This window comes from Actinia tenebrosa, unplaced genomic scaffold (assembly GCF_029948245.1).
Source record: "Actinia tenebrosa isolate PJP-AT-01 unplaced genomic scaffold, QUT_ActTen_1.0 PGA_scaffold14__42_contigs__length_11649687, whole genome shotgun sequence".
Classification (NCBI taxonomy): domain Eukaryota; kingdom Metazoa; phylum Cnidaria; class Anthozoa; order Actiniaria; family Actiniidae; genus Actinia; species Actinia tenebrosa.
Genome location: NW_028292574.1, coordinates 8,629,861 through 8,652,780, shown reverse-complemented (window position 1 = coordinate 8,652,780; position 22,920 = coordinate 8,629,861). Strand labels below are relative to the sequence as shown.

General features: G+C 39.9%; 1 protein-coding gene and 1 long non-coding RNA gene across 3 annotated transcripts in view; one reads left to right on the top strand and one right to left on the bottom strand.

Moving 5' to 3' along the window:
- The window catches only part of LOC116293538 (uncharacterized), a 47,176-nt gene that overhangs the window by 12,273 nt on the left and 11,983 nt on the right, over window positions 1-22,920 (bottom strand). For both annotated transcript variants that reach the window (XM_031700979.2, XM_031700980.2), the window contains 38 exons: window positions 22,647-22,832; window positions 22,221-22,397; window positions 21,826-21,948; window positions 21,018-21,200; window positions 19,987-20,169; window positions 19,152-19,328; window positions 18,368-18,706; window positions 17,823-18,005; window positions 17,371-17,547; window positions 17,021-17,197; window positions 16,514-16,696; window positions 15,844-16,020; window positions 15,111-15,464; window positions 14,505-14,669; window positions 14,251-14,433; window positions 13,864-14,040; window positions 13,214-13,390; window positions 12,377-12,559; window positions 11,943-12,113; window positions 11,104-11,280; window positions 10,769-10,936; window positions 10,007-10,172; window positions 9,376-9,620; window positions 8,675-8,863; window positions 7,761-7,931; window positions 7,277-7,444; window positions 6,986-7,165; window positions 6,347-6,517; window positions 5,870-6,040; window positions 5,317-5,493; window positions 4,636-4,803; window positions 4,056-4,200; window positions 3,444-3,688; window positions 3,001-3,186; window positions 2,252-2,422; window positions 1,873-2,043; window positions 988-1,137; window positions 295-434 (listed from right to left, as the gene is read on the bottom strand). In XM_031700979.2, coding sequence (XP_031556839.1) covers window positions 295-434; window positions 988-1,137; window positions 1,873-2,043; window positions 2,252-2,422; window positions 3,001-3,186; window positions 3,444-3,688; window positions 4,056-4,200; window positions 4,636-4,803; window positions 5,317-5,493; window positions 5,870-6,040; window positions 6,347-6,517; window positions 6,986-7,165; window positions 7,277-7,444; window positions 7,761-7,931; window positions 8,675-8,863; window positions 9,376-9,620; window positions 10,007-10,172; window positions 10,769-10,936; window positions 11,104-11,280; window positions 11,943-12,113; window positions 12,377-12,559; window positions 13,214-13,390; window positions 13,864-14,040; window positions 14,251-14,433; window positions 14,505-14,669; window positions 15,111-15,464; window positions 15,844-16,020; window positions 16,514-16,696; window positions 17,021-17,197; window positions 17,371-17,547; window positions 17,823-18,005; window positions 18,368-18,706; window positions 19,152-19,328; window positions 19,987-20,169; window positions 21,018-21,200; window positions 21,826-21,948; window positions 22,221-22,397; window positions 22,647-22,832 — 7,034 coding nt within the window. The remainder of the gene's footprint in view (window positions 1-294; window positions 435-987; window positions 1,138-1,872; window positions 2,044-2,251; window positions 2,423-3,000; window positions 3,187-3,443; window positions 3,689-4,055; window positions 4,201-4,635; window positions 4,804-5,316; window positions 5,494-5,869; window positions 6,041-6,346; window positions 6,518-6,985; window positions 7,166-7,276; window positions 7,445-7,760; window positions 7,932-8,674; window positions 8,864-9,375; window positions 9,621-10,006; window positions 10,173-10,768; window positions 10,937-11,103; window positions 11,281-11,942; window positions 12,114-12,376; window positions 12,560-13,213; window positions 13,391-13,863; window positions 14,041-14,250; window positions 14,434-14,504; window positions 14,670-15,110; window positions 15,465-15,843; window positions 16,021-16,513; window positions 16,697-17,020; window positions 17,198-17,370; window positions 17,548-17,822; window positions 18,006-18,367; window positions 18,707-19,151; window positions 19,329-19,986; window positions 20,170-21,017; window positions 21,201-21,825; window positions 21,949-22,220; window positions 22,398-22,646; window positions 22,833-22,920) is intronic.
- Window positions 1,132-22,920, top strand: part of LOC116293544 (uncharacterized) — a 42,511-nt gene continuing 20,722 nt past the window's right edge. Inside the window, exons 1-5 of the long non-coding RNA XR_004196824.2 lie at window positions 1,132-1,446; window positions 1,896-2,054; window positions 4,593-4,823; window positions 13,237-13,418; window positions 22,706-22,845. This is a non-coding gene — a long non-coding RNA (uncharacterized LOC116293544). The remainder of the gene's footprint in view (window positions 1,447-1,895; window positions 2,055-4,592; window positions 4,824-13,236; window positions 13,419-22,705; window positions 22,846-22,920) is intronic.

Sequence of the window (22,920 nt, the reverse complement as noted above, 5' to 3'; positions counted from 1 at the left end):
ACAACAAAATATAAGCCTCATCTTCTCTCGGTACGAAACATTTGTCGTTCGGGTAGGTAAGATGGTAAACGAAAAAAATGTGACAGATTGATCACAATATCTGCTAGTCCAAGGACAGTAAGGCAATGCGACTACTCAGATTGTCAAAATGTCGAACAAGGCAGTGTAGTATAACAACCACACGACTACTCTAAGATTTTCAGTCATGATGATTCTGCGCTACCAAGAGTATGTTTGGCAATATTTACAAGAAAAAATAATTGATGCCCCATCCAAGACGATTTTGCTACTTACAGCTGTGCGAGTTCCATTATCTGCGACGTGGAAAGCAGACGAGACGCCTCTAACGAAATCTTTGGTTAGCTTCCATTGCGAGTCGTCTATTGTTCCAGACGCATCCAATAAGAAAGCCAGGTCAATAGTATTCGGGCAGTCTGTAAATATAAAGAGGTACTGTTGATACATGCATTTATACTCTAGTCTAATTTATCATACATGATGATGGTAACTTTATTTAAACTCTGTGTTATGGGACTGTTTAGGTCCCTAGCAAATAAAAATGCTGATATATCGAGACTATACAAAGAAGGAAAAAATGACTTGAAAAAAATGAAAAATATTTCGACGAAGGACTAGCGTCCTAAACGTCAGTAAGTTTTTTCATCTTTTCACGGTGTTAAATTTACCCTTTTATCATTACTATTTCAATAGAAACACCGACGCAGCTCACACTAGTTTTTAGCTAGTTATCTCTTCTTAAAATTATATATATTTATATTCCATCTCGAATATACCTTAAATATCGTTATGAAACTAAATATAAAGACCTTTGTAAAATTTCTTTGTGTCACGAATATCATTTATGGCATTTCCTTAATTACTATTTCTTTTCCAGAAACTCTTTATGAGAAGCATAAATATGGAGCAAACTCAAGGAATCAGTTTTCAAAGGTAAGGTACATTGGGTTATATAAAAGTTTTACTTACGAGGACAGTGTTGTACATCACACCTCTCCACTTGTCTTGCAGATCCAGCACAGCTTGACCCACCCTGACATGTTCGTGAACGTTCACGTGTTCCTCCTGCGCCACAAGTTGCACTACAGGTGGTCCAGGGGGACCAGTCGCTAAAGTAACCTAAAAAAGCGCGCAAAACCGGATCTTTGAGTGAGACATAGACGTAACAGTAGAATATGGGATGATTGAAAGAGGCTCTACTCTTCAAAGTATCTTAGAAAGATTTCCAAAACAATATATCTGAATGAGGATATAGACATCAATGCAATATGGGATGAATAGAAGATTGTCCACTATCTAAAGTAACTTAGAGAGATTCCCAAATCATATCTCTGAATGAGGATATAGACAACAGTAGAATATGGGATGGATGAGATGGGATCCATTCGCTACAGTTGTCAAGAAAGTTTTACAAGCCCAAATATTTGAGTGAGTACAGAGGCATAAAGGTAGAGAAGTCACATCAGTAATTATACAACTGTCAAGTTAACTTAAGCACTTCTTAAATATTCGTTTTTTGCGTGCAATGATAGCCAATCGACCTTACACTTATGTTAAATTTTCAGTTTTCAAAATGTATAATAAAACACCTATTGTTTTTTTTTTTTTTTTCATATAGACCCCTTGCATGTGACGTCAAAGGAGCTCAATTTGGAGGACAAAACAAAACAATTTCAATCTCATGAGAATTGGAAACCTATTGACATTTCCTCCAAATTGATCTGCATTCCAACGTGCTGCAAGGAATCTATTCAAATGCTAAAACGTCGTCATGCTTGAAGTCTATTTAAGATCTCTAGTTCATCCACATCCAACAATTGTTTAGTTTATATCAAGAACGTATTTAGAACTGACCTGGGCAATTGTCTTCTTCACAGTTCTGGAATTCCTTGTCGGCTCCTTGGCAGAAATTACCTCCATAGGCAGGCTTTGGTGAATCGCATCTTCTTGATCGAATCTGTCTTCCATTACCGCAGGTGACAGAACACGCACTCCATGCGCTCCAGTCAGAAAACTTGCCGTCCACTACGAAAAGGGTAAGATCTTATATTAGTTGTTGTAAAATAAATGTCAGAAACCTCGCTTTCTGATTGGCTGTATGAGAGAACACAGCACTCGACCACTCTTTTTATCATGTCATTCGTATCCAAAACAACGGCCATTCCATTCTTGGGGTGCATGCTACATCATATCTGCCGTGTTGTTTGACGATAACAAAGCATAACAAATTTACCTGGGCACGGTGACATCCTGCATTCAGCTGTCTCATGTGCATAGCCAGGGCAAGGTTTGCCGCCGTTTTGAGGTGATGGGTTGTTACACGTGCGGTGTCTTCTTACGACGCCACGCCCGCACGATACTGTACATGTACTCCATTTGCCCCAGTTGCTCCAACTAGCATCCACTAAAATTTTTATCACACATTCAAGCATTAGTGATTGTTTTTAACCAAGATAAAGAAAACACAGCGCAATTTTGAATTGCAAACTATTTTATCCAAAAAGGAAATAATTCTTGAGCACTTTTCAATAAAACTTTGCCAAGACATAGTTTAGTGCCTAGAAAGCTAATGCGCACTCTGCTACATCCTTGGAAAGGGCCAACACATACAAACTAGCGATACCACTTGCTATAGACCCCTTGCATGTGACTTCTAAGCAGCATGATCTGGGGGACAAAACAAAAGAATTCCAATTTCCTGAGAATTGGAACCTATTGTTTTGTGCCTCAGATTGAGCTGCATTTCAAAGTGCTGCAAGGTGTCTATATACCACTTGCTTGACCAGCGTCGTGTTCACGTGGAAAATCCGTTCACATGTATGAGAGGTTTGTCAGTCCAGAACGTTTTCAAATGCAAATGCAAATGCAAATGCAAATGCAAATGCAAATGCAAATGCAAATGCAAATTAGTCGCCATATTTCAATTCGGTGTATGGGAGTACTAAGTTTAAAAAAAACATAACAAGTAAATTTAGAGCTTACCAGGGCAGTCTCTAATCTTGCAGTTCTCTTGCTCGCGGTCATTACCCTCAAAACGACAGTCAAGTCCTCCCCAAGCGGGAGGAGGGTTGGTGCAGTTTCTTGTGCGGAAGCGTTCTCCTTCTCCACACGGCTTTGAGCATTTACTCCATGCACTCCATTCAGTGTAGTTGCCTTGCATAGGTTGAACTATGATATGAAGAATATGATTGGCTTTAATAATAATAATAATAACAACAACAACAACAACAACAACAGTAATAATAATAATAATAATAATAATAATAATATACATTTATAATGCGCTTATTTTAAAAAAATGCTCTAAGCGCAACAAAAGGCCAATGAGTTAAGGTAATAGTCATGTTTGAAGAGATTAAGTTCTTGGAAATTGTTTTCATAGTAGTTTCTTAAGGTAAAATTAGCTCTAAGAGTGAAATTCCTACCTCTATCAATAGTGAAGACATAATTTGTTCTTTCCTGTCCACTGCATTCCAAGTTATTGATATGGCATGGTTTCTTCTCACTGTCTATGCATCCCAGCCATGGCTTGGGTTGGTTTTGATCGCTAAAAACCAGCTGTTCCCCTTCCTGATAGTAAGTCTCCGCCGCTCTTTCTCCGGAATAACAATCTCCGTAGTTTTGGATACCAAAGGTTGTCATTCCGCTGTTACGTGTCATGCGGGCGCACCTAGAAACAGTAACGAGCATTTGATATTTCTGCTTCTTAAATAGACCTCTTCGGCTCTGACGTAATGTTTTCCCATTTCATACCACATGTCATTCCCTAGAGTATCATTTCTTTGTTTAAAGCTTGCGCTCGGTTGCACATGAGAAGACACATGAATGTGGATACAGCTCAAACAAAGAATCTTATTCTCAAAAGAATGACACGTGGTCTGAAATGGGTAAACATTACCTATAGCCGAAGAGGTCTATTGACTATGAACTTGTAAACAAATTGTATTGTTTTGACTCCCCCACCCCCTCCCCCCAAATATGTCAGGTCTCGAAACGTTTTACAGTTACTATAGAAACAGTTGCCATGGCTAAATTACCTGCAAATGACATCAGAAAGATATGTGTCCCAGTTTTCAAGGTCCACTCTATTGTCTTTAACATCACTGAACAGCAGGTTTGGTAATGGGCGGTAGATGTTGTGATCATCTCGGAAACATCCAAGATCCCGATACGAAACCTCGCCTATAAGAAAAAGTTACTTGATTAGATTGCATGTTAGATAATGAATCTAGTGGCTCTAGATTTGCAGTGTGATTGATCATCTTTTAGAGTAGTACTGTGGCTTGTAGAAAACTTATAGTGATTCTCGACGAAGTAGATTTTGGAGACGTCAATCAAAGCGTTTTTAATGAGATTGTGCAATTTTGCTCGTGATATTGACAACGACTGTAACATTTATTTTCGTATAAGAGTGCCTCCGGGTGCCTTGGTTATTCGACACAACATTTAAAAAAAGTTTCTTTTACGATTGTCAAATCAACTACATTTGGATTCACCATCTCTCTTCCATCTCTCTCTCTCTCTTCACCCTTCTTGACCGGACAAATATATATCTCTGATTTTCTCTTTCATAGAAAAGTTGCATGAAAGGGATCACTTGACAGTTGCCATACTTACAGCAGTCCCTAATCTTGCAAGCTTTGATCTCTTCTCCCTCTCCTACACACGGTTCTCCTCCATATGAAGGCCGAGGTGCTGTACAAGTCCTGATTCTCTTAACGACTCCGCTACCGCATGAACGAGAGCACGGTGACCAGACAGACCAGCCTGACCATTCGCCATTTTCTGGGAGGAAAAGAACACAGGTATTTAAAAAGTAGAATAAGCCTTAAACTACCATCATTTTGGTTAACTAGAAAACGAAAGGTAGCTGAAGGTCAATGTCGCTGGATTTACTTTTTTTTGTTGTATATTCTACGTTTTTACGCTATATCATCTGGTGGACTTTAACAAAACGATTTCTCATAAAGTCCTTTTGTAATTGTCCACCAGAATGGCTGCTATGTCTTTGTCTTTTGATCCTCTTGGGAAAGGAAAAACCATCAATTGGGGGAAGTGATTTTAAAGTGGAGGTTGGGATGTCAACTTGACGCGCTCATTGCCGTCACACTTTTAGAAGATATAAGATATATCGTTTATTTTCCCACTTCCACGAAAAGCAATTATTAGCAATTAATTCCAAATTGCGATTTGTTCCTCCGTTAGCACTAAACATCACATCCGATACTGATATTTGAATGTGACATAGTGATCATTACACTTGGAAAAGATAAAACAGGAATAACCCATTAAACTTACGAGCACAAGGCCTTGTATTACACGAGTCCTCTTGAACATCAGGCCCTTCACTGTCGCAGTTTCTTCCACCAAACTGAGGCAAAGGATTCGTACAGGCACGTGATCTCAAACGACGACCGCCACCGCAGGTGACGTCACATTGAGTCCATTCACCCCACTCTGTGTATCCTCCATTGACTGTGAGCGAAATTATATACTCTGGTTAGAAACTCATGGTTGAAGAAAACCATACATAACGAGAAGTGGCTTTATTATTGCCCTTGTCCACCTCTTTTTGCTCCTGTGTTTTTATTATTTTGTAGACCCCTTTCAGTACGTCGAAATGCAGCTTATCTTGGAGGACAACAATAGGTTTCCAATTTTCAGAAGATTGAATTTCTTTTGTTTTGTCCTCCAATTTGAGCTGATTTGAATTCACACGCAAGGGGTCAATCTCATGATTAGCCTAAAGGCAGGTGGAAATGTAAAAGGATACTAGGTTCTTACAAGGTATTATAACCCATCTGTCAGGCAGAAGCCGAAATCTTGCATGAAAAATGCACTCTATACTCACCCATGCATGGGACATTATCGCAGTATGCTTCTTCTTTCTCGGGTCCTTCGCACGATCGTCCGCCATGTGCTGCAGGAGGATTGTCACATTCTCGTGTTCTCGACTTCTTGGACGCTCCACAAGTGGTTGAGCATTGAGTCCAGTTTTTCCAGGCACCCCAGTTACCATCAACTGCGTAAGAAAAGTAAAATACTCCAGTTAAACCAATAGACCTCAACGTTTTGCGTAATTGTCTGCGTAATTGCATGTCTGCGTAATGTTTTCCCATTTCAGACCATGTCTCATTCTCTTGAGGATGAGTTTCTCTGTTTTAGTTGATTCCGTATTCATGTGATTTCTTATTGCAACCGTTAAAGAAATACAACTCTAGGGAACGACACGTTTTCTGAAACGGGCAAACATTACGCTCAAGGTATTTTTATAGAAGGACAGAAAGGCATTGAAATACTATGGTGAAAGTCAAATAGGCAGACGCACCTGGACAGTCGGAGAGACTACAAGGCATGAGCTCCCTGGCAGTACCTGGACACCCTTTACCTCCATATTTGGGTGCCGGGTTGTTGCATAAGCGCATGCGCTCTCGTTTTCCAGCTCCACATGTGGCTGAGCAGAAGCTCCACATCTGCCATGCTCCCCAGTTACCATGAACTGAAGATAAAACACAAAACATTTAAAAAGGCAAATATAGATTTCCTTATTGATGGATAGGAAATGCTCTGAAATCTTATACAGGGAACGTAGTATTGCACTAGGATGAAGATAGAGAAACTATTTTAACGTCGATATTCCATACAACTGAGAAGAAGGAACACCAGCTATTTCTAATTCTCCAGGTACTAATCCTGGTATTCGCCCTTTAATCTCATATTCTTTCTCTTGTTTTTCTCTGTTTCTTCTTGGTGGTATTAAGAGTTTCACCATTGAACCGCGATAGTTTGAAACAAGTGTCTGAGACCTCTGAGAATCACATATTCCTGGCTTGGCAATTAACCTTTTTAGCTGTTGCTTAAGCAGTTTTTTGTCTTGGAACTTTCGAGGCACTTACGTTCTTTTTACAAATTTACATTTTGTCCAGCATAAACTATTCTATGCTGTATGAATATCAAAGAAACTTACTTGGACAAGGTTGAGGATTGCAGTGAACGACTTCGCGGGCATCACCATAGTAGACGCAGTCGCTGCCTCCGTATTTGGGGGATGGATTAATGCACTGTCTTGTTCTGATGTGGATTCCTCCACCGCATGTGCGACTGCAGTCACTCCATTCTGACCAATCAGTGTAGTTTCCATTCACAGCTATTAGAAAGGACGAAAGCTGTTAACTAAGACTGACCCTTAAGGATAAGTAATGCGGAACGGGTCTATAGAATTACAAAAAAACAATCAGAATATAACTGTTTTACTCACGACATCGTCTGACTTTGCATGATTTCTGTTCTACGCTGTCGCCTTCACAGGAGAATCCCCCATTGCTTGGTTTGGGATGATTACAAATACGAGATCTGATCTGTATTCCATCGCCACAGGTTGCTGAGCATGCTTGCCACGCACCCCAAGCTGACCACGAACCATTGACTGCAGGCGCAAAGCGTAAAAACAAGATTCAGAAATTATTTAACGCATTCAGAAAGAAAATATATTGTTTGGCTTACGGTGGTACGGTTTTTGAATGTATTCTTGCCAATATATGTGGATTGTTTGTTTGTCATTTCCTTTTCTATGAGAGTTTTTCTCTGGTTAAAGAATAAAATTTGACCTTCGGTCTTCATCTAGATTGAAACCATGCTCTGTTTTGATTGCAGCGTGTTTTGATGTAATGATTGTTTGACCGTTTATTTCGGGATGGTTTATATATCACTGCAGTAGTAAGTGTTTTTTTTTACATTCCTACCTGGACAGTCTCCAAGGTTACATGATAGTTTTTGTCTAGTAGGACCAATGCACGGTTGACCGTCTCTACTCGGTGAAGGTGCAGAGCAGGATCTCTCTCGAACCCTGGTACCCTTGCCGCACGACGAGGAACAGTTTGACCAGGCTCCCCAATCACTGAAACCTCCATCAACTGGGGAAAAACGTCATAAATATCGTGCTTAAAGTTAGCGTCGTGGGTTCTCTCCTGTGCTTCGAGAGTTTCTTTAACTCCTAAATTCTAATTCGATCTATCGTTAGCATTATCAAGTGGGTTGCAAAACCTGTTAACTTTCTGTCCTCCATGGATTAGTAAATCCGATTAGACTCAGAACAGTTTTAGATTTCTAATCGTGTTATCAAGTTTAATGGTAACCACTCATTTGCTTGCATGTTACGTCATCGTATATATCTGTTGGCAGTACTTTTGCATCAGGTAATTTTTTAGTACCTCCAATATTGCTGCTAAGTGATTGGCTATTGAAAACTTAGCTTCTCCATTAGAATTGCGTTCCCACCATCTTTGGATTTTGTCCAAATTCAAAAAAACTCGGTATCCTTGGAATTTTATCTCCAAACTAAAGAATAGACCCCTTGCACTGAGTCTCGAGAGGAATTATTCTGGGCAGCAAACAATGGTTTTTTCTTGCATATAAAAAGACGGCCTGATGTTTTGTCCCCCAGAACAATTGCTTTAGGAAATCAATAGAAGGGGTCTATATAGCGTTAGATGGTGTTTACAAGTATCAGCAATTTGATGTTAATTTGCCAACCATCATCACAACAGTTTTTGCCAAGCTGCTTTGTTTTATCAGCGAATCGATTTCTGGTTGTCATAGTAATGACAATAGCTTACGTCACAGTGCCATAGCATGCACTTTCTTTACGATAATTTACCTGGGCAATTAACGCTGGTATCACACAAAGCCGTATCAACTTCGTCACCAAGCACGTTGCAATCCCTGCCTCCATATTGAGGTTTAGGATTGGTGCAGTTCCTCACACGTGACTTAAAACCTGTTCCACATCTTGTAGAACAACTTGACCAAGGTGACCAGTCACTGTATCCTCCGTCAACTGGAGTAACTAAAAAATAATAATAATAATAACCAAAGTTATCTTTTTGAACTCAAATGACGTTGAACACGAGGCGAAATGGAGTCTTATTTCTGGTAAATACTTGAAGTGGAAGATTATTAAAAATGATACTTGAAGACTCGTAGACTCCTACGCCGGCAGACGTTCTTAAAGACATTAAGAACGTCCGCATAGGAGTGTAGAAGACTCGCCGCTCGGTAAATATTCACCATAATCACTGAGTCTGAGGTGAATAATTGTTTTAGTATAATTATAGACTTGAATGCCAGAGAAAAAAAGTAATTCAGGATAAACAAAACGTTTTAGTATTAATTCTGATTTGACAAACTTTGGAAAAACCTTATAATCACCGCTCGAGCAGTGAATATCGTCTCATAATCACTGGTCGCTCGACCAATCACAGCGCGCGAAACTCTATATTTAAGCCTAAGATAATACTAAAAAGCTATACTAAAACTGAGCTGGCCTTCCCCTCTTTATATACGTGTAGTATTACTTACTATTGTAGAAGGTGTAGACAAAGTTTGAGTTTTGTTGTCCTGAACAGTACTTTGATGTATCTCCACACTGCTCGTAGTTGGTCGTAACACAGCCTAACCATGGCTTTGGCGCTGGACTCTGAATAAATGCACCTTGAATGCCATCCTTACCGAATGTCATTCCCGAACGAGATCCAGAGTAACAGGAGCCAAGATCTTGTAGACCGAAGTGAGAGTACCCTTTCCTGTTGGCAGCGCGAGCACATCTGAAATCGATAATTTAATGAATAAACTTGAAAATTCAAACGTTTGCGCTTGCCTGCATTGTAGCTTCCTTTCAAAGAATTTAGGGGAAAAGCACGAGTGTTATCCTCGAGATCAATTTTTCGTTTACATCTTGCGTCATCGCGGCCATGTTGACAGTTTTCTAAAATGCCTATAACTCTTCTGACAATATTCTCAGTATCGATTTTAGATGGGGTCAGGTTTTGAATGACCCCAAAACATTTCATAGTTTGAGTGCGGCTTCTTGAAGTTATAAAGGTTTTCCATGTCATATGCTAATGACGCGCCTCAGCATTCTCCATTTTTGTTCTTAAACTATGAATACTAGGAATATAGGTAAAAGTTGTGGTGGTTTTGTTGAGCTAACCTGCAGACAAGGTTTGGCAAGTAGTCATTCCATCGTTTGTAGTCCATAGGATTATCATTGTATTTTAAAGAGGTTGAGTCGACGTCACTCATTAGAAGCTCGGGCATTGGACGGTCATTTGCAAGGTTGTCTCTATAGCAACCAATTGGCTTGAATCTGACGTCGCCTGTGAATCAAGTTAAATATTAATATTAGAATGGTTTTACTTAACCAGTGAAACTGAAAATAGTAAGCAAAGAGTGATTTCCCCCAGATACAGTTTCTAGTAGTCAGTATATTTAATAGTCAAAAAGACAGAGGAAAACAATGAAAATAAGATACATTAACCTATATTAAATTTCTCATTTATATTATTATAAAATATTAAAGATATATTTGCGCGCACTGATTGGTCGGCTTCCGTGTTTATATCTTAGGACAATATTTATAGCAAAAATATTTTATGAAAGAAATATAAAACGGACGTTTAGGTCTTACACTGTGCTATAAACACTCTGGGAGCTATAGAGCACTCGAAAAGCAAGAAAAACACTCGACTACGCCTCGTGTTCCTAAGCTTGCTTCTCTCGTGCTCTACAGCTCCCAACGTGTTTATATCACAGTACAGAGACGTGCGCGCGCGTTTTATATTCCTTAAATAGATGCTAATTCCATTCCTTTTTTTTTTTTACTTTGACTATTACTCACTGATTATAACAATTTGTTACACTAAATACAATTACCGTGTAAGGAACACGTGCATTTTTTTATATAAATACTTACAGCAGTCTCTTGCTTTACAGTATGTATACTGTTTGTCATCTCCATCGCATTGCCTTCCCCCTTCCATGGGTTTAGGATTGTCACATCTTCGTTCTCTTGTTCGTATTCCGTCGCCGCATGACTGGGAGCATGTACTCCAAACTGACCATTCGCTCCAACGACCATCAGCTGGGATAAACAAAGTTCAGTTAAATTGAGAAAACTGTATTTTCGTGTCTGTATTTTCCTAGTTCAAAGATTATTTTGATTTTGTGTTGGATAATTGTAAACGACCTGGTGTTTTTTTTGTTGTAAATGACTTGATTTTGGCAAATGATTCAATAAATAATACTTACTTCGACAAGGCTTATTGAGACACAACTTCGTTTCTGTATCAGGACCCATGTAAGTACAAGTCAATCCACCGTGTTGTGGTACGGGATTTGCGCATGCGCGCCATCTTGTTTGGAGTCCAGTGCCACACCTCTTGTCACATACTGACCACTTGGACCATTCTGTATAATTACCGTTCACTGAAACAAGAGAACGAGGAAAGAATCTTATGTCAAGATCTCTTCTATTTTCATTCATCGTCGAGAGAAATTTTACCAAAAGCCTTTGGAAGAACGGTCGACACAGACGATTTTCTTGGATGGACAATAGTCTCCATCAAATGTAGCAGAGGATGAACTCTTAAGACAAGACCGCGTTAAATTACAGTCGAGTCGTTAACCGAAAGCTGAAAACTTGTGATGGCGTCCATTACTTGCCTCATGCTTCATCTTTTCATTTGTATATTGATACAGTGATAATTAATGAGACAAACTGCCAAAAAGTGCCGACGCTAATTCGGCTGTATTCTAATTCATTGCAACCACGATAACACGTAAATGTATTTTGTACTGTATTCCCTATAGAGGCTTTGCACTATCACGTGATTGCAGCCATGACAGGAGGCACAACAATAGAGTCTTTCAACCCTGAGAAACTAAATTCTTTCTTGTGTAAATCAGATTAGACCAGATTCAATTGTTCCTGCCTCCGGTCATGGCTGCCATCACTTGATGGTACAAAGCCTCTATAGTTCCGTCACCTTGACTATTGCTTTGAAGGAGGCATTGACACTATTTTGAGTGGAAAAGTCACCCTTGGGAGAGGATTTTTATTTGAGCGAGAGTAGCAGGGGATGACATACCTGGACAAGGCTGAGCTGTACAGTCACCAACTTGTTTGCTGGCACCTTCACATTTCTTGCCACCACTCTTTGGCTCAGGATTGCTACAGGTTCTCTTTCTTGCCCTGGTTCCAGGCCCGCAAGCAGTAGAACATGTACTCCAGTCTGACCATGCGCTCCAGGCTCCATCAACTAGAATTATAAAGAGTGTTAAAAACTCAATTTCATCAAACCCTGAAACAACCTCTTGGATGATCTAAGTCAGGGCACGGCTAACTCAAGGTTCCAATTAGAATTTATCGTCCGCCTCAGACGGCTATTTTATTGCGTGTCAAAGTATTTATTTAATGGCTGTCCAATGTGGAACGCTCTAAATAGAAACAGCATTCCGAATGATTACAAGCATCAGTGATTACAAACGGTAAAAAAATGTTTTAAATGAGGATAAAACGTACCCGAGCAGTCTTCGATGAAACACTTCTGTTCCTCAGTGTTAGGCCCAAGGTTTTGATCCAGACAAGTCAGACCTCCAAATTCAGGTTCAGGGCGGTTACAGAGTCTTGTCCTCTTCTTAACTCCTAATCCACAAGGCTTTGAGCATGTGCCCCAAGCCGACCATGATGAATAATTACCGTGGACTAAGAAATAATATACACATGTTAAGATTATTTGCATCCCTCACGTTTCTCACCATAGAACTGATTGAACTGTCCCTTTTCTCATTCGGTAAATACCGCTTTATTTTATGACATGTTAAAAAAATTTGCATCTCTTCTTATGTTTCTCACAGAATTGAGTTAATAATCCCTTTTCTCATTCGGTAATTACCGCCGTGTTTTATGACTTAAGATTCATTGTTACATGTTTTAGCCTTGTTTAGGAGCAAATCATTTGCAAAAGTCAACTGTAATATAAAGAATATGCTAATTGAACAATACCAATATTTTAATGGAATCTGCAAACAATTGACTTATCAACGAGACTTAACCTATACAATAGACCTCTTCGGCTCTGACGTAATGTCGTCCCATTTCAGACCACATGTCATTCCCTAGAGTATCATTTCTTTGCTTAAGGTTTGCGCTTGGTTGCACATGAGAATACACATGAATATGGATACAGCTCAAACGAAGAATCTTATTCTCAAGGGAATGACACGTGGTCTGAAATGGGAAAACATTACCCCAAGCCGAAGAGGTCTATTAAGTCTGTGGTCTTCAAAAACAGCGGTATGCGTGGAATGCGAAACTGGGTTATTAAATAATTTCCTTTAAAGCCTGAATATTACTTACTTGCACATGGTATGTTTTGGCAGGGTCTGATGTGTTCAGGGTCTCCTTGGTCCGTACAGTCTCGTCCGCCATGCATTGGTTCTGGATCGGTACAAGAGCGCCATCTTGTTTGAATGCCATAACCGCATGTTTGTGAACAAGATGACCATGGTGTCCAACCAGTGTACTTTCCATCAACTGAAGATCAATGACAGTATTTTACAAGGTATACTCATATATTCTAGTTATTAGAAGATTAAAGGTGTTGTTTGCACAGCAGGTGTAGCTCGGTTAGTGCGCGGCCTTCGGAGCTAGTGGTACCTGGTTCGATCCTCAGGAACTCTGTTTTGACTTCTCTCCAATCCGTATAGCTTCATCTTTGAATACTCTTAAAACAGAGCACTTATAGAGAAAAGGGAGTAAAGCGCGCACCGTCAGCTCCCTGGAAGACCAGGTACACACTGAAGAAACACTGACTTTAAATAAGGCCTTTATGTTTACTTTTGAGAATATTTTGATACTGAAGTGAGTCTTAATAACTCTCTTAAGAAACTCTGTAACAGCTCTGCATCGATCTTCAGAGCCGTCTTGTTTTGCAATTCATAAAGAAAAATGCTTTGATACTAAGTACTACTTAAAGGGTATTGCTGTTATAGATTGATTGATCATACCTGGACAATCAGCCCTAAAGCATTCCACGGACTCTTTCGCTGCTCCTAGACGGGCGCAGTCTACTCCACCATAAGCAGGTTCGGGGTTAGTACAGTATCTGTTTCTCTCTTTGTAACCTTTACCACAAGACTTGGAACACGTGGTCCAATCTGACCACTCCGTGTAGTCGCCATTAACTAAAAATTAGGCAAAAATAATAGTGGAATAAGTAGAAACACATGTGGTGTAAGCTTACTCTTGTAAAAATAACTTGGCTGTCAATAGCAAAATACCAAGCAAGTTTTTTCAGAGCAGTTATAATTGAAAAATTCTCCTAAAACTTATTTGGTTACAATGATTAAAGTCATTGAGGTCAACGATTTTTCCTGGAATTTTATTGGTCTTACCTGGACAAGGCATAAGGTAGCATTTCGAAATCTCGACTGCAGAACCCATTTCTTGCTCAGCACATGATTTACCCCCAAACTGTGGCATTGGGGCATTACAAAACCTAGTTCTGTTCTTCATACCAATACCACATGTGGCGGTACATGGTGTCCATGGTGACCAAGGCGTGAATTTACCATTAACTAGAGAATAAAAAAATAAAACATTAACATACTAGACCTAGTGCTTTGAAAGAAGAATTGCAAGTGCTTACTTGGGCATGGCTCAGGCATGCACAGCCTAGTTTCCTTGCTGTCAGCTTCGCAGGATAACTTGGAGTTCTTAGGGTGCAAGCAGTCTCTTCTTCTTTGCTGAATTCCTCCACCGCACGTTGTTGTGCAGTCGGACCAGTCAGCCCAAGGACCACATCGACAAGTAGCTGAAACAGAATTATGATAGATCAAGTTAATACATGGGACGCAGAAACGTTTTAATTATGGAGAAGTTAACTTCGAAATGGAGCAGCGAAGATATTGAATTGATTTTTCCAGTAGATATAGAAACTTTGGGAGTTAAAAAGAAATGCATAAGAAATTAAATTTCGATGGAAATTAAAGCCATCCGCGATGCTAGAGCGATACTTTGCCAATTGAGCAACAGTGGATCGTGGAAAGCTTGTCGATAGGTAGTATTAGGAAATGTGTGAAGTCGGGTACTGTGTACTAAGTGTTCGTATTAACAGGTTGTCCGTATTATGCAGGTTTAATGTAAGAGTAAATACATATCATCGGGACAAAAAAGTATCCATTATAGCGGTGTCCGTATTAAGCAAGTTGTATCATTAAGGTTGATTTTCAATTTGAAAGTATGGCTACTATACCTGTGCATTCGACAAGTTCGCAGCTTTTCTTTTCAGTCGAAGGACCTTGTTCGTCACAGTTACGACCATCAGGAGATGGAGTCGGATTAGTACAATATCTCTGCCTTTCAACTGTTCCCACACCACAGGTGACTGAACAGGGTGACCATAGCGACCAGTTGCTATAGTTACCATGTACTGGACATTTATTCAAGTTACATATTTCAGTTTGATGCAGTGGACCTAGCGTGTTGCAGTCTGATCCACCAAACTGTGGAGGAGGGTTTGTGCAGGATCGTGAACGAATTCGTTTGCCGCCACCACACGTCTTGTCGCAGTCGCTCCAAGCACTCCAGAATCCATAATTACCATTTACTAAAATCAAACATGACAACATAAGAGTAAACCTTGAAACTGCATTTACTTTCTTTAAATATCATTGATGAACAAACATTTCCCACATTTGTAGTGTCATCTACTTGGAAAATGTCGAGTCCATAGACGTTTTTGTACGTCAACTGTCGCACTAAGAAGATTGCAGCATTTACTGAGGAGGGTACTATAACCTTAGAAAAGTAAGGCCATCCAAACAGCCCCATTTTTCTTGGGTTTGGCTTCCGTCGATCAAAAAATACCAACCAATAATATTAAAAATATGATTAAAAGAAGCCAAAATCAGACTTCTCGAATTAAGACAAGTAGATTGGTCGCGTTATTACAAAATAAATGGATATAACAAGAAAGTAAAAGTTACCAGGACATGGCTCATCTTGACAGCTCGCACTCTCAGTAGTAGGTCCCAGATCAGAGCAGTCTTTTCCTCCGTGCATTGACTGTGGGCTAGTACAGTTCCTTTGTCTGAACATGACACCACCTCCACAAGACGCAGAACATGTGGTCCAAGCCGACCAATGGTTGAATCCACCATTAACTACATAAAGAATATATGGAATAACTGTTATGAACGTCTATTCCTGATTATTTAGGTGTAGGTAATTTAAGTGTAGGTAATTTAGGAGAACACATGCCACCAGCGTCGACTTTTCTGTTCGATATTCTTATTTTAACAAACGGCTGTTTCAATTTGTATTTTAAAAAAGAAATGGAAAAACTTGTCCGCTACACTTTGTGCTTTTACTAACAATCGTTTTGTCCTTTCAGTCCCCGCTTGCTTTATGGGTGTCGCACACAGTGCGCGCGTTTTCTATTTCTTCAATGATTCTTAAAAAGACAGTCGACTGTTTACACTCTTAAAATTCTCACTGTTTTTCTTTCCTTTTCCTTATGCTTCGTCACTGGTTATTGGTGCCTCTCATCGCCTCTTAGACATTTTGTAATTCTCTAATTCCCCAATCGTACGAGACGGTTTTACCTTAATTTATCATTACTTAAAACTAATTCACATCATGGCTTTATTTACTCACGTGGACAAGGACGATCAAAGCAACGAGAAACTTCTTCTGCAGCTCCCAGGTCTTGCTCGGTACAGTTTTTCCCACCGTGGAGTGGTGCCGGATCAGTACAAGTTCGTGTTCTTCTCGTGATACCGCTGCCACATGATTTACTGCAGATGGTCCAACTAGACCAAGGACTGTACTGTCCGTTAACTGAGCGGGAAAAATGCATATCAAATGTCAGGTGTGTGCGAATTCGACTGGAATGGAAATGGCATGTACTAAATTTAACGCTGTACTCTCAGCATACGAAGGCAATGATGCATAGTGTTTCGTACATTCCAGCGAGAATTACTGAGTGCTTGTGAATCTTAATTAGTGCTCTCGTATGCTTTCCTTCGTTGTAGATATATTTTTTCTTGGCGAGCACCCAACGTCAAAGCCTTTAATAAATAAATTTAATATATCTGGTAACTTATTGCCAATTTTGAATAGGTTTGCTGGAGCTGAGGACTTCATACTCTTCTGTTGACTTACCAGCACAATCATGCATTTTGCATGTTTTGGCTTCAATGTTGGGGCCCAAAGCAGAGCAGTCGTCACCGCCGTGAGCAGGTTCTGGATTAGCACATATTCTTGTTCTGCTTGTTGTTCCCTCGCCACACGTCGCTGAACATGCACTCCACTTTGACCAAGCAGTGTAGTTTCCATGAACTGTTGAAAGTAATCGTTTAAAATCTATTATTATTGTGGCTTTCATGGCGTACGGTACTGTCTTACAGTACTTGCACGTACATGTCGTAAGATTGAAATGGCTCCCAATATCAATGGTTATCTGAATGGTTATGGTACTAAAATCGAGAAAATAGGAGATCCTTTGCACTTACGTGGGCATTCAGCGCTGTAGCACTGAACCTTCTGGATGCTTTCTCCAAGTCTTGAACAGTCCAGTCCTCCATTTGATGGAGCAGGATTCGTACATGAACGTGTCCTAGTTTTTTCTCCATAACCACACTTTTTAGAACAACCTTTCCATTCTGACCATATTGTGTAGTCCCCGTGTACTGTGAAGAGACGATTGCAAATTTTTAATGTATTCAGTTTTACTAATACTCTGTTATATACAGCTGTAGTTCCACGTAAATTTTATGTTTTGAACACACCGGCTCTCGACGTCTCCCCAAATCTATCTCGTATTTTTGTCAGACAACGAAATCACATGGAACCTTTTTTATTTGCCAACGAATAAAATCACTAGATACAGTCGTTGTTCATTCGAGTATATAAATCGATAACCGTTCGGCTAATCGATTCGTTATGACAAACCGAATTTACTTACTTGGGCATTGACGATTGTAGCAATGTTCGTGTTCAACGGCCAGTCCCATACCCTGTTCTTGACAGGATTTTCCTCCGAATTGCGGTGTTGGGTTAGTACAACTTCGTTCACGTGTTTTGATACCCACACCACAAGTGGTCGTACACGGCGTCCAATCAGAAAATTCAGTGTAGTTTCCATCGACTAAAAAGGAAAAAAAAAAATATTGCTATGTAACCATCTCGTGGTGACTAAATGAAAAATGTTTTTCGTCCCCGTCTTTTTTCATTTCATTTTCTTTCTTCCTTGTTTTTCGTTTTTACTTTCTTTTACGTTCTCTTCTCCCTCCTTTTTTTCTCTATTCCTGAGTGACCATTCAAAACTTTGACAAAGACATAGCGCAGCGCTCTACTCTTTAGTGAGGGAGAGAAGAATAGTATCCCTAAGGGGCAACCTATTAAAAACACATACATCCTGACTAAACGCCAATCATCAGGAAAAATATGTTAAACTACTTTTTCAATGGACCTGGTTACACGGAAAAACAAAATAAATTGTTTTCTTACCTGGACAATGCTGGCTGTTACAAAGACTAGACTCAACTCTTTCTCCAAGACAATATTGCAGTCCACCCGGATGGTTACACTGACGACTTCGAAATTGTATCCCGCCACCACATGGTCTTGTACACTCCGACCATTTTGACCAGACAGTCCAGTTACCACTCGATGGACACTCTTTCATATTGCATGGTTTCTGATCAAATGAGGGACCAAAGTTTGAGCAGTCTTTCCCTCCAGCTGAAGGAAAGGGGTTGTCGCATGTGCGGTGCCGAGAGATGATCCCTGGACCACACGTTCTGCTGCACTCGGTCCATCTTGTCCAAGGGGAGTACCCTCCGTCAACTAAAAACATCGTTCAAACCTATTAATTCACTGTGCATAGGCATTAGACATGACATTCCCTTGAGGATGATTTCTTTGGTTACGCACGAGAAGGTACGTTAATGTGGTTGTCATTCAAGCAAACGATGACATGGGTGCTTCCCAATGGAATACAGATTGTCCGACCAACAAATTTGAATTCATAAGATTTTTTAGTGGTTATCGATTTTTTTCTTAATTTGCCTTTAGAATGCATTGATTCTAAGACAGACATTTACATTTTTAAGCAATCGATGTCTGTTCCATTCTGTATATCAAAAACACATTTTAGCTTGTCCGACTTAGCAACATTAACTAGGGAGGTAGAACAATAAATGCAGGATTGGTGTATTACTATGAAGGTGATGATGATGACCATGTTAATGATGATGATAACATGACTGATGGTGATTTTGTTCCTACATACCTTGACATTCCTTATTGTTGCATAACTCTTCTTCCTTATCATTACCGTACCACGAGCAGTTGTGTCCTCCAGGACCAGGGGCAGGATTGGTGCAGTACCTGAATCGGTACCTTTTCCCCAACCCACAAGATTTGCTGCACTTCGTCCATCCCGTCCAGTCCGAGTACATCCCATCAGCTATGGGGAAATGAAGAAATTTTAGTGGTGTTTAAAATTGGCACAGGCCTGCCCTGAATTGAAGCTGAAAATACCACCCCACGTCTATGGAACGATTATGCAGACTTCCAATGATGATACCAATTCAAAAAAGGGTCTTAGATAAGACACAGGCCTGCCCTGAATTGAAGCTGAAAATACTACCCCACGTCTATGGAACGATTATGCAGTCTCCCAATGATACGAATTTAAAAAAGGGTATTAGATAAGACTTGAATGATGGACAACTTTCAAGATTTGGCTGGTAATTAAGGAAGTGCTAACAACGAAGCTAAACAAATCTTGACTCGAACGAAGTATGACAAAGAATTTTGGGTAAGACTTGAAAGTTGGGCAGTTTTCAACATTTCTCTGGAAAATACGGAAGTATCATAGAGATAGTTTCAATATCTTCTTGTTGCATGTAACACAATTTCAAAAATAACACGTGCAATTCTTGAGGTGCATGTTACATCATAGCCGCTTTTTTGGTTGACGATAACAAAGCATTCCTCATTAAGCTTCTCTTGTTAGATCGACCATCATGGCGGCTCTTTCGATGTTATTTATATCTCAAGGGATTTTGAGTCATTTCATTGCACCCCAAGAATAGGGGGGAAAAAACATAAAATAAACTCACTTGGACACTGATTAGTATTGCACGTCTGTGTAATTAAAGCTGGGCCAAGGTTCATAGCAATGCAATCGTTTCCACCATGAGCAGGTGAAGGATTGGTGCAAAGACGATATCTTTGCTGTACACCTCCTCCACAAGAGGCATCACAGTTGGTCCATTCGCTCCAGTTTCCATATCCTCCGTTAACTGAAAGAAAATGTTATATTGAGTACTGTAAACGCATTGCCCGTCATTTGCTGTCAACCAGAGAATCATCTAGTGTTTGGTATCAACCAGCTTAATGATTGTCATGAATCTTATTAACATCCTTAAATGGCAGGCAAACACTGCCCGTCAGGTGCTATCAACCGGAGAATGTTCTATTGCTTGTTGTCAATCAGCTATATGAGTCTCATTACCAGACTACAATGACAGACAAACACTGCCCGTCATGTGCTATCATCCAGAGAATGTTCTATTCCTTGTTATCAACCAGCTGAATGAATGTCATGAATCTTATTACCATCCTTAAATGACAGACAAACACTTCCTGTCATGTACTATCACCCACAGAGTTTTCATTGCCTGGTATCAACCAGCTGAATGAATGTCATGAATCTTATTACCATCCTTAAATGACAGACAAACACTGCCCGTCATGTGCTATCACCCACAGAGTATTCTATTGCTTGGTATCAATCAGCTAAATGAATCTCATGAATCACATTACCAGCCAACATTGACAGGCAAACACCGACCATCATGTGCTATCATCCAGAGAATTTTTTACTCCTTCTTATTAATCAGCTAAATGAATCCCTTTACTAGCCTCGTAAAATGACAAACAATCAAAAGTTTCTCGTAATTTAAAGTGTTTTCTTTCAAAATCACTTATATGTGAATAGTGTAGTAGTATGGTTGCAGTATTTTTGCATATTGATATTTCAAATTAATGTTTATATCTCTGAAACAAGAAGACCACATACAAAATAATTGCAACCATACTACTACAATGTTCAAATATAAGTGATTTACACTTTGACGATTTTACTTACTTGGACATAGTCTGATGTTACATTCTTTGGTCTCTAGTCCTGGTCCAAGAGAATCACAAACTGCTCCTCCTGGAGCGTTAGTTGGGTTGAGGCATTTCCTCGTTCTCTCCTGAGTGCCGCCTCCACATGATGCTGAACACCCTGACCAATCAGACCAGGATGAATACAGTCCCGTTACTAGCGCTAGGAAATAAAAATAGCAGACATTAGAAAATATTTTGTTGGGAAACTTGGGTACCTTTATTTTTACAGAAATAGCTTCTATCTTTGTTTGTTGGTTTGTTTGTTTGTTGGTTTGTTTGTTTGTTGGTTTCAATTCTTTCAATTCTTTCTTCCTTCCTTCCTTCCTTCCTTCCTTCCTTCCTTCCTTCCTTTCTGTCTGTCTGTCTGTCTGTCTGTCTGTATGTCTGTATGTCTGTCTAACAGTTATCGTAGATTGATAAGTTATACACCGTAGTGAAAATAGGAACTGACGTTTCTGACGTTAGTCCTTCGTCGGAGTCAATCAATCCGACGAAGGACTAACGTCCGAAACGTCAGTTCCTATTTTCACTACGGTGTATAACTTATCAATCTACGATAACTGTTTCATTAGAAACACCGACGCAGTCCACGCTAGTGTTTACTAGCCATTATCTACATATTGTATGTCTGTCTGTCTGTCTGTCTTTCTTTATTTCCCAGTCATTACTCATCTCAAGAGTAAGTATATATATTTTTTAATCTTAACGATTTTTCGAACGAAAAAATTTAAGATTAGCCAATCCCCTTGGCTGTACTAAGTGTGTTTTAAACTCGCTCAACCAACCTGTTGATGGCAGGAATGTATCCACGATTTCATCGTTGTGCTGAGAGTTTAAAAAGCTCACTTTGATAGTCTTTTCTGCTTCTGCTTCTGCTTCCATTTCGTCTGACATTTCCTCTCCCTGGCCTGTGAATGAGAACACAAACGTTAAACAATTTAACATTCGGGTAGAAAGGGCGTAAGCATATTCCCCATTTCAGATCACGTGTCATTCTCTTGAGAATAAGATTCTTTGTTTGAATTGTATCCATATCCATGTGTCTTCTTATGCGCAGCCGTTAAACAAAGAAATTATACTTTAGGGAATGGCACGCGGTCTGAAATGTGAAAGCGCCCTAGTTCTAAAGGTTTAAATGCCGTGTCGTGAAGAATTTCGCCAACTCGGACATCTTACTTACCAAGACAGTTACCCCACATGCCATCAATGTCAAAGTCAGACGACACAGCACACCACGGTTTACTGTGATTTTCTTCGATACACTTTGTATACTGTTTGTTCTTGTAACTGAATGGGAAAACGCAGCACGAGCCGGCGCTATTACCTCCGTATGTCTTGGTGCACTTTGAATTCACACCTGGATAAAAATATAACCAGTAATTAGAATCCTTTACGTTTAGTATTTATAGAACGACCTTCCGATTTTATGGAACCCTGAAACAACCTTTGGGCTGATCTAAGTCAGGGCATGGCTAACTCACAGATCAAACCCTGAAACAGCCTCTGGACTGATCAAAGTCAGGGTACGACTAACTCACAGGTCGAACCCTGAAACAACCACTGGGCTGATCTAAGTCAGGGCATGGCTATCTCACAGATCACTCACCTTCATTAGGAGGACATTCAGGGCAACACTTCCATCTTCTCTTTATCGTATTTTTGCAGTGTAATTTGGGACACTCGATGATTGTGCAGTGGATTTTTCCATTATGGCAACGGCATTCAGGAGTACACGGTCCTGGTGACCAGCGTTCTCCGTGTTTGTGCACTAAACCATCGTAGAAACATTCATCTGGAAGTACAAGGTGAGGAGAAAGTTTGTTAGTCTTTGTTAAACATCTATATGGTTTTTTGATAGTACCCCCCCCCCCCCCTCCACC